The 11,244-nt window shown below is 42.0% G+C and overlaps 1 protein-coding gene across 1 annotated transcript; it reads left to right on the top strand.

Annotated features, from left to right (window-relative positions):
* The first annotated feature begins 16 nt into the window (after positions 1–16).
* Positions 17–11,194, top strand: esr1 (estrogen receptor 1). Its single transcript, XM_068724682.1, has 9 exons — positions 17–764; positions 1,649–1,869; positions 2,599–2,715; positions 3,355–3,542; positions 3,667–3,820; positions 6,054–6,192; positions 7,166–7,299; positions 7,879–8,062; positions 9,557–11,194. The coding sequence occupies exons 1-9, from the start codon at positions 328–330 to the stop codon at positions 9,855–9,857; spliced, it is 1,875 nt and encodes a 624-aa protein (XP_068580783.1). The 5' UTR covers positions 17–327; the 3' UTR covers positions 9,858–11,194.
* The last annotated feature ends 50 nt before the right edge of the window (positions 11,195–11,244 follow it).

The following is an 11,244-nucleotide window of genomic DNA, read 5'->3' as shown; positions in this document are numbered from 1 at the left end:
AGGGGAGTTATTTTGGAATCACAATTTCTCTTGTCTGTCTTCCTCTTTCTTTATCCCACTAGTAGGGGAGGAGTCTTTTTGGATGTCTTTTTGGGTTTTTTTGCGGTGGGCGGAAGCTCAAGGCAGATAGGGCAAAGGGACTGGAAGAATAGTGGACCCTTCAAGTTGCCTGACGGGCTTTGTTGGACTAAAGGCAGGAGAGAGCGAGCGAGAGAGAGAGAGAGAGAGGGAGAGAAAGAGAGAGCGCAACACTCGTCTCCACTCCCCCTCCCACCAATTGTGAGAGCAAGTCTAAATCATGTTCCATATCAGTGCTGTTGTGCTGTGATGTTGCTCAGGCAGAGCCCGACGCAGAGCAGACAGCCTTGTGGACCGTTACTCAGACCCAGGATCAGCCCAGCCCGTTCAGAACTGGAGACCCTCTCCCCGCAACATCCCTCGCCTGCACCACGTGCCCACTTCAGTGACATGTACCCCGAAGAGAGCCGGGGGTCTGGAGGGGTAGCCACTGTGGACTTCCTGGAAGGAACTTACGACTACGCCGCCCCCACCCCTGCCCCAACACCTCTTTACAGCCACTCCACCCCTGGCTTCTACTCTGCTCCGCTAGACTCCCACAGACCACCCTCAGATGGCAGCCTTCAGTCCCTGGGTAGTGGGCCTACCAGTCCCATAGTGTTTGTACCCTCAAGCCCCCGACTCAGCCCCTTTTTGCACCCACCCAGCCACCACTATTTGGAAACCACCTCAACACACGTCTACAGGTGAGGGAGTAACGCTTGTCTTTATCCCCCGCAGTCGGCAAAAGTGTTTGTTGTGTGGCTGGAAAGAAATGATTTGTTTAAGCTCTGCGTCAACAGGTGTGAATCGCTGCTTTCATTAAGGTAAGTTGGTGATTACCTCTGTTCGGTCAGTTTTGTTTGTGCTTTATTGATTATTTAAATGATGAAAAAAATAATTGCAATCAAAACAAAATCAAAGTCAGATTTGTTTCTCCGGTTTTGTTTTTGCCCAATCTGTCGTGATTCCAGCAAGTTAAAGAATAATGTCCCTGAAGAGACAACACATTGTCCTGTGTTGTCTCCACTGACTTGGTGTTTCCTAATGTTTTTAGGGCATTTTGCCACATAACTGTATTTAATATCTTTCACTCACGAATTATGGCGTTGGCATTCTAGTCAGTCCTCACAATGCAGTTATAAACAAAACAATTATATAACTGCATTGTTGTTGTTGTTTTTTTTTTGTCTTTTTGCTTCAAACTAAACAACGCCACTATCTCAATAGAAGAGCTCAAGCTTTGCCCTGGTTTCTAATTCCAGAGATTAAGGACTTTGTCAAAGACCTTGAGAAGGGAACAATACGCAAGAACAACTGAAGCACACGTACAGATTGCTTCCTGGCTCAGGTGGAAAATAGTGCTCTGCTGTTGTCTCTGCCACTGTCAACTTAAAGTTTGTAAGGCAGCAGTTAGAATCATAAATAAGTATTTGCTGGCATAAAATATTCATGAGAGCAATTGTTGACAAAATGCCCTTTATTTATGTTTAGATTTATTTCATCTGCATCACAGTTTATTGTCGTTGTCTATGAAGAATTATGAGGTAATTCAACTGATCTGAAATCCACGTCCTGTCACATTGTGCAGTGTGCCGTCCAGTCAGCAGTCGGCTTCCAGAGAGGACCAGTGCGGCACCAGCGACGAGTCGTACGGTCTGGGGGAGTCGGGGGCCGCGGCGGGGGCCGGGGGCTTCGAGATGGCCAAAGAGACGCGTTTCTGTGCCGTGTGCAGCGACTATGCCTCTGGGTACCACTACGGGGTGTGGTCCTGTGAGGGCTGCAAGGCCTTCTTTAAGAGGAGCATCCAGGGTAGGTACCCTGTCTCCTTCATCCAGTTGTGACGTCACGACTAAGAAATGCTCAGACTTAAGTGCCGTGTCTGTCATGCACAATTAGAATTATAAGGACACAATTACCAGTACAATAGCCGACTTTGTAAAAGGAGAAAAAAAAAGTGTTGTACTGTAAGTCAACAAAAGACCGTTTAGTGTGATTTAATCAGGAACATCTGGGAGTCTTAAAAACATCCACAACAGAGAATATAATACAGGACGGGGATTTAGTGCGTCAGCCGATCAGTAGGCTCACGGTATCCGAGTGAAGCGCCCGTAACCTCAACGGAGAAATAAGCAAACTTTAGCTTCTAAGTGAATTGTGATATTGTGAAACTGAGAGCTTGATAAAGGTGAAAAAGAAGGTGAAATATGTGTCATAAATTGTGATATTGAACTGAGAGATTTTAAGGGTTTTATCCATGTCTCCTCTGTGTTTGCGTCTCACGTCTTTCATGCTACAGGATGTACACCCTCCTGTTGTCACTTATAGCCATGTTTGTGATATGACGCTCCGGCATATTGAGAAAGTCTTGTTAACGGAAGAAACCAATAGTCTCCATGGCGATGACGGAGACAAGTTTTAATTTTTTTTCCATCTCGGATCCATTTAAAATGGGAATAGAGTGTTCCTGGCAACTAAATAACATAAATCTCAACTGAACACTGGAGTGTCTTGAAGTAATGGTTTTTTTTTCCATTTCAGGTCACAATGACTATATGTGCCCGGCTACCAATCAGTGCACTATTGACAGGAATCGGAGGAAGAGCTGCCAGGCTTGCCGTCTTAGGAAGTGTTACGAAGTGGGCATGATGAAAGGAGGTGGGTAGACGCACCGGGAGATTTCCCATCTTTTCCAAGAACAACCTCTTTTTTTGTTTTATTTTGCAGATGTACTTTTTTTTTTTTCCATTTACTAAATGTAGTTGTGTTGTTATTGGTTATCCTGTTGTTTCTTTTTGGTTAAATTGTTTGATAAGCCTTCTATGATTTTTTTTCTTTTTGCATAACTTAGCTTTTCTCTTTGTTGTTTTAATTCCAGCAAAAATAAGCTCATTTGATTGCCCTTGTTTTAACAAATTTTAAAAAATTGACATCTATCAACCTCGGTGTTCTGCTGAGAGGATTGGCACAAATTATCTGAGAGTCCTGGTGGATGCAGATAAGCTTGAGACTAACTGTAGCATGACCTTGAAGTGATTTCCTCTTAAGGAGTACGACTGCTGATTAAAACACACCCACATTTTGTTTTCATACTTCTTGAATCACACAGGCATCCATGTAATCTTCACCGCTGGACTTCGTGGTTAAAAACAGGATACAAAGTTATGTGTGAGCGGTGTTAAGGAAGAAGCCTGACGACTTTGTTTGGCACCGTGTTCATCCATGTTTGTGGCTTTTTTTTCTTTCCTGGTTTCTGTGGTGTAAATATGTATTAATTACCCTACTGGGTGTTCCAAGGTGTGCGCAAGGACCGCGGGCGTGTTTTGCGGCGTGACAAACGACGGTCTGACCTCGGTGACAGAGACAAGGCCTCTAAGGACCTGGAGCACAGGACAGCGCCCTCTCAGGACAGGAGGAAGCGCAGCAGCATCAGCAGTGCTTGCGGTGGAGGAAAATCAATGCTGACTAGCATGCCTCCTGACCAGGTCAGGACCATTAATATTCATATATTCACACATAAATACGTAGCTAGTGGATGTTGAGACGTGCTTGTTGACGCTTTGATTCTTCTGGGTACATTGTTTTTGGGTTTCTCTGCCGCCTCCCCAGGTGCTCCTCCTGCTCCAGTGCGCCGAGCCCCCGATACTGTGCTCTCGTCAGAAGCTGAGCCGACCCTACACCGAGGTCACCATGATGACCCTGCTCACCAGCATGGCCGATAAGGAGCTCGTCCACATGATCGCCTGGGCCAAGAAGCTCCCAGGTACTGCTTGATACGCTTACAATGTCAATTCAAAGGAGCAATGACTAAGATTCTGCTACAAAGTTACTGTAACAGACAGTATCCAGAGGCGGCTGATAGAGGCAGAATAATGACAAGTGCTTTACCAGATGTTGATGTTCAGCATTTCATATTCTGGCCTAAATTCTGTTTTGGAGCAAAAAACCTAAAAATAAGTGGAATCGTTAAGACTCTCTTGAGACGTGCCCGGATACATTCATGGTCCATTAGCATCACATGCATCCTGTCTGCAGCGTGTGCTCTGTAGGGAATAGTTACAGTTGGTGGTACAACTTTTATCATTGTCCAAAAATGAACCATCTGTCCTTTTCGCGCCACGGTTTTAGATACAACAAATACCTTGTTGTCGTCTAACAGATTGCGTCTGTAGATGTTGAGGGAAGAAGATGAAACTGAATGGTACATAACGTAATGGATAACACAACGACATGCGAGCATGAAGTTAAATAATAAGCTATAAACATGTTTTTGTTTTTGTCTGACTTCTGCATGTCAGGCTTGTTGTGAAGCTGTGTTTTTGGTGGGTCATACGTGATGATTGAGAGGGATTATGTGAACCACACTTGTTGCATATTGTACCTTTTAACAGGCCTCTTTGGCACACTTCCACAGACGTCCTACTCTCCACACACACTGCTGTCTGTTGCTATCGACGCGGTGCAAAAAAGATAAAATAAATAGCCCATTAAAAGATTGGAGATACAGTTACTGAAAACATAAAAAAAAATACAGAACGCTGATAAATGTCGCGCAGAACATTAAGATTATTAAGTGTTGGATTGTAGGATTCTTAAGTGAAATAAAAGCCTCTCAGTGGAAACGTCTTTTCCTCAAGGTCCGTTGACATCATCAGGTCATTGAGCCAGAACAGCCACTTTAATAAAGTCAAATTATTGCTTATGCTTGTAGCTTTTGATAGATATGGAAGACCTTTATAGTGGAGCGCACACACACACACACACACACACACACACACACGCGCATGCAGAGCCATTACAGCGATGGTCATTACAGTCAATCACCTTTTGAGAGGATTGTTTTTGGGCAATCCCCGAGCCCCCCCCCCCCCCCCCCCCCATAGAGCCGAGATGCGGTATGGAACACGTCACCCTTTCGCATGTAAGTGTTACATCCCTGTGCGTCACTAAAAGCCTAAAAAGACACACAGTTTTAATTGCGAGGGGTCCAAAACAGGGTACAGAGGGGGACAATGGGAGTGAATTGGCTGTAATTACATATGAATTGAGACAGCTGAGTGCCGGCGATAAGGCTTCCGAAGAGTGCAGAGATTGCAGGTAGTTTAATTTAAGTAGCCATTCCCTGCCAGATAACGAGAGCATGCATATTTTTTTATAAAAGGTGCACAAAAAAAATCATTTATATTCCACAGCATACTGCAGTTAACACCCACCGCTCCAATTAATCAGCACCGATGCAACAACTCTTATCGACTCCAGAGTTTTGACTATTTGGACTATTTGGGACTATTTGGTCTTTATTCCAAATAACATTTGTGGATCAGGATAAAACAAAGAGTGGGTCTCATGCAGCAACATTCCCCTTAAATGTCTCTTCATGTTTTAAGAGAAAAAAGTGAGATAAGTCAACTCTAGATGCACCAAACCGTCTTGACCATCCATATCTGCTTTCACCCAGCTGTGCTGAATGAGGAAACCCATTTGATCACACATTGGAGGTGTGTGGCGGATGGTTTATTATTATCATAGGTAATGCCTCTTAAACACTACATAAGGACAGGCATTGTGCTGTGTATGAATACTCACCACCCAAATGGATGTCAGAAGCAGACGAGCTTAATCGCTGTTGAATATGAATTCGATTTTCCTAATATTCAGGCATTTATTGATGTTCCTCAAATTCAAAACGTACGTTTCCTTGTGCTGTACAAAGTGTGGGCCGTGAAAACAAGATGTCTTTTTTTTCTTATCTTGAGTACTCTCAGCCACCAAAACAACAACAAATTGTGAATTCCAAGTAAAATGAGAGGACATTTGTTCTCACATCGCGTCCTGGAATGAAGCCCATTGTCCGGTGTTGTTAGTCAAAGAGCTGATATGGCTTCTGGACGGCTGCTATACAAACGTGTTGAACCTACTCTTCGTGTGAATCACCTTGGTCCTTTCACCAGGATACTTTTACAAATGCGCGTTTTGTGTTTGTTTGTTTTTTCTAGGTTTCCTGCAGCTGGGCCTCCACGACCAGGTGCAACTGCTGGAGAGCTCATGGCTGGAGGTCCTGATGATCGGGCTCATCTGGAGGTCAATCCACTGCCCCGGCAAACTCATCTTTGCGCAGGACCTCATACTAGACAGGTAGCCAGGAATACGCATCTACTTTTCTCATACCCTATTTCTCTGTGCCTGGCTTTCTCCCCTGTTTCTCTCACTCTCACACAAATCTTAAGAGTGAGACATCAGCATTGTAGATTTCCCATTTCACACCTTTCCAGCCATTGTGCCACCCCAACACGCCCGCCTTAGACTGAAAGACTAATTGCGTGCCCCCCACGGAGTCGAGAACAGCCTCTCTCTCTCTCTCACCTGAAATACCCCTCATCATTACTGTGCTGAGCCGATAACCAGGACAGAGATTTAATCAAGGAATCAATGCAAGGAATGATGGAAACGGAAGAACGATGGAGGGAGAGAGGACGGGGAAGGAGAGAGAGAGAGAGACTAAATGACGAACAGAGAGGACAAAAACATAAGAGATGCGTACACGGATTTCTGCTTCGCCGGCACAGCCTGTTCCCTTCACTCCCCCATGTTCAAAGTAAACAAGATGGCCAAACCACAGTGTCTACCTCTGAGTGAAAAAGAGAGGGAGGCGGAGACGGAGATAAGGACGAGGGAGGCATGCAGACAGACGGCTTTTTACCCTCTGATGTGTCTGATGGTCCCATTTGATTCAAAAGTGTATTACAGAGTCCTCACCAAATGGACATGATGACTAAAACGCTGTGTGTCAGGGTTGACGGGTTCTCTTGGCTCTGTGCTGTCCAGTTCAATCTCGCACTCCAGGTTCTGGATATTATCCACCTTTCTGTCACTTTTCAACGGTGCTGACAACTGGAGTGTTACAGTCATTCGGTCCATTAGTTGTTTATCTGGCCGCTCTTTGGATAGTTTCATGGTTGCAGATGAAGTCAGGGGTTGTTGTTTTTTTTGTTCTACTGATACAGCTCAGATGTTGGACTCTGTTTTTGTGTAAATTTCCGAATTCTTAACACGAAACAAAAGAGAAATGAAACCATTCCGCCGTGTTTTCTTTCACTCTGCTCTCCAGGAATGAAGGCGACTGCGTCGAAGGCATGGCTGAGATCTTTGACATGCTGTTGGCCACCACTTCCCGCTTCCGCTTGCTCAAACTCAAACCTGAGGAGTTTGTCTGTCTCAAAGCGATCATCTTGCTCAACTCAGGTGAGGCAACATTGTGAGAGTGTCAACCGAGTGCCTGGAGACACTTCCCTAATAAAAACAAAAGCTCTCTGCCGTGGTTTTTGCAATCCCACACCACTTTGTCGCAGGTCTACGTTTTTGTTCAGTAAATATTAAACGGTGTCAAACTACACCCACAGAGGTGTGGCTCTGAGCGCTACTCGGGCACATTAGGCGAACACAGTGTTCTGGAAAGGCCTGCATCCTCAATATGCCTGATAACTGTTCCCATGACAACATGAGGCAACAAGAGGCCCCGTGTTTGTCCCGGAGATTGAGATATTCTATATGGGAAACTGAGTCGACCGAAATACCGACGGGATGACACAGCTGGTACAGCTGCTAGAGCCAGGTGAACGTTTGATTGCTGCGTGGGCAATACTGCTCCTGTAGTTAATGCTCTGCTCTTCTATCCATGTGTGAGTCAGATCGCTTACTTTTTTTTTTTTTTTAGCTTGAAATGGTTTCAATTTGAGTGAGTTTTCATGTCTATATGAGATGTATTACTCCTGCTGAAGTCTCTTTTCTCTCTCTCTCTCTCTCTCTCTCTCTCTCTGTCAGGTGCCTTCTCCTTCTGCACAGCCACCATGGAGCCCCTCCACGACACCGCAGCCGTCCAGCTCATGCTGGACACCATCACAGACACCCTCATACATCATATCAGCCAATCGGGTTGCTCCATTCAGCAGCAGTCGAGACGGCAGGCCCAGCTGCTCCTCCTGCTCTCCCACATCAGACACATGAGGTGAAATCACGATGCATTCTGGGATACTTTGTGTCCACTATATAGAGTAAAATAATTCTCCCTACACATTCGGACAGCACTAAAAAAAATAGCGCACTCACTATGTAGTGGACTATATATAAATATATATATATATATATTAATATATATATATATATATATATATATATATATACACTATGGTTAATGTTAATGTTTCATGACATTTTTAATGATTTTGTATGTCATACAGTACCCAGACATTTCTTATGACATGCTGTACTATGACCTTTGAATCAAGTTGTCATGACATGCTGTACTACGACATTGATTATGACATTTTTATTAAATGCTGTACATACCTTTTTAAATCACGTTTTCATGACATACGATATACTATGGCATTTTTTCAACATTTTTGATGACACAATATACTATGACATTTTCTGACTTTCTGATGACAGACTATACTATGACCATTTTATGATTTTTCATGACATACTATACTATGACCATTTTATGACTTTTTTATGACAGACTATACTATGACCATTTTATGACTTTTTTATGACATGCTATACTATGACCATTTTATGATTTTTTTTATGACAGACTATACTATGACCATTTTATGATTTTTTTTATGACAGACTATACTATGACCATTTTATGACTTTTTTTATGACAGACTATACTATGACCATTTTATGACTTTTTTATGACAGACTATACTATGACCATTTTATGATTTTTTTTATGACAGACTATCCTATGACCATTTTATGACTTTTTTATGACAGACTATCCTATGACCATTTTATGACTTTTTTATGACAGACTATCCTATGACCATTTTATGACTTTTTTATGACATACTATACTATGACCATTTTATGATTTTTTTTATGACAGACTATACTATGACCATTTTATGATTTTTTTTATGACAGACTATACTATGACCATTTTATGACTTTTTTGTATTTTTATGACAGACTATACTATGACCATTTTATGACTTTTTTTTATTTTTATGACAGACTATACTATGACCATTTTATGACTTTTTTATGACAGACTATACTATGACCATTTTATGACTTTTTTATGACAGACTATACTATGACCATTTTATGATTTTTTTATGACAGACTATACTATGACCATTTTATGACTTTTTTATGACAGACTATACTATGACCTTTTTAGGATTTTGTTTATGACATACTATACTATGACCATTTTATGAATTTTTATGACAGACTATACTATGACCTTTTTATGACTTTTTTATGACATGCTATACTATGACCATTTTATGACTTTTTTTATGACATGCTATTCTATGACCATTTTATGATTTTTGTTATGACAGACTATACTATGACCATTTTATGACAGACTATACTAGCCTTCATGTTATGTTATGTTGAAACTAGCTTCCCCCATTAACTGACTGATTCTTAAACTGCGTATTTCCTCATCTCCCTTTTTTTTTCTCCTAACTCTCTGCAGTAACAAAGGCATGGAGCATCTCTACAGCATGAAGTGCAAGAACAAAGTTCCTCTGTACGACCTGCTGCTCGAGATGCTGGACGCTCACCGCCTCCACCGCCCAGACAAACCAGGTGAGCCGTGGTTCCACGCTGACGGAGAGACTCTCTGCACCACCAGCGACAACAACAACAACAACAGCAGCAGCAGTGGCGGCAGCAGCTCCGGTTCAGGACCCCGAGTCAGCCATGAGAGCCCGAGCAGAGCCCCCACAGTCCTGCAGTATGGAGGGTCCCATTCTGATTGCACCCACATCCTATGAGCCAGAGCTCAGCAAGCACCATCTGCAGGTCATAGATATGTGCAGTACACAATGAGAGGGGCTTGGGAAGGATGTATAATGGTTGTATTTCAATTAATTTCATGAGATAATTATTTATAAATTAAGTGATTTTATAGTTGTAGCTTTATATTTTTCCTTTGCACTACTCCAATTCACGACAATATGAGCGTCAATGCACTTAATCTTTTTATGCCGCCTTTCATAATATCTGTGATTTTACATTACAGCTTATTATAATCAAAACGGCAGGCGTGAGGTCGTTTTGTGGCACTTTGTGAGCTTTGAAATGACGAGCAGCTAATTCTGTCTTTTTGTTTGCCTAGACCAAAGTGCACTTCCTCTGGGCTTTAAGGGGCTATTGGGCTTTATTTGTACTTTTACATAATAAGGATGATTATGCACTTGACTGTGATAAAACTGGTGAAAATAACTCTAATTTATTTTGTGTTTAAATTACAATATTGTTAATGATTTTAAAATCAGGTATTGTGTTTTAAATTTTTAAATTCGATATATTTTGAAAGAATATTATTCAAATGATGAAATTGTGAAATGAGTGCCGGAGGATACGTCTGTTGAATTTTGAATAGCTAAAAATTGCACGATCAAATCCAAGAACACCGATTACATAATGAAGGAAGCCAAGCTTTCATTTTGCTAAGCTTCCCCCTATCCACAGCTTTCTGTGTGTAGTTGGTTTGTTCTCTGTGCTTACCTGCACCAAAGTTCATCTTCTCTTTCTCTTAAATGTGTGTTTGTGTGGTAGAGAGCTATGAGTGGCTCCAATCTGATTTTCTGCATAGATTTTTGACTTGATGCAGTTTCAAACACTTCAAAAGCTACAACCAGTTTATTGTTCATCCACTCATTCGGTGATTACATGCTGAGTTTGGCTGGATTTACACACCTCCGAAAAATGTATCATGATGTCTGTGCACATATGCAATACTTCTGTTTAAAAGGAAGGAATATGATCAGATTAAGACGATATCTGATACGGACACAATTGAGAAACTGCACCCATCCATTATTTGGCATTTTTTGCTTGAAAAATGACTAATTGCCAAATAGTTCTTGAACATATTCCTCTCCAATGAGTCATTGTTGAAGCTTTACTCTTTAGCACTACAGCCAATCAAAATGTATGATAAACAAAAAGATGACGTTAGCGGTGGAGTCTGTGCCACTGAGACGTATGGAAAGCCTCCATAAAATAAAATGATTTGGCCACTTGAGTTGTTGAAGTCCAGTCAAACCTGAACTGACATATCATTTGTTTACTGTGCATAAAAATAAAAGTATTCATGGGGAAAATATTGTTAACCGTGTTTTTGTGTTTGTATCCCAAAGTCAACCCGAGAGAACG

The sequence above is a fragment of the Cebidichthys violaceus genome, unplaced genomic scaffold (genome assembly GCF_023349555.1).
Source record: "Cebidichthys violaceus isolate CVI_PGR_0920_01 unplaced genomic scaffold, fCebVio1.0.p SCAF_31, whole genome shotgun sequence".
NCBI classification, from domain to species: Eukaryota; Metazoa; Chordata; class Actinopteri; order Perciformes; family Stichaeidae; genus Cebidichthys; species Cebidichthys violaceus.
Note: the sequence above shows the minus strand (reverse complement) of the source record. Positions and strands in the feature narration are given on the sequence as shown.

Coding starts and splice junctions, on each gene's coding strand:
- esr1 (XM_068724682.1), top strand. CDS start 328: ATGTTGCTCAGGCAGAGCCCGACGCAGAGCAGACAGCCTTGTGGACCG. Junction 2,716..3,354: donor AGTGGGCATGATGAAAGGAG/GTGGGTAGACGC, acceptor GGGTGTTCCAAG/GTGTGCGCAAGGACCGCGGG. Junction 7,300..7,878: donor GATCATCTTGCTCAACTCAG/GTGAGGCAACAT, acceptor TCTCTCTGTCAG/GTGCCTTCTCCTTCTGCACA.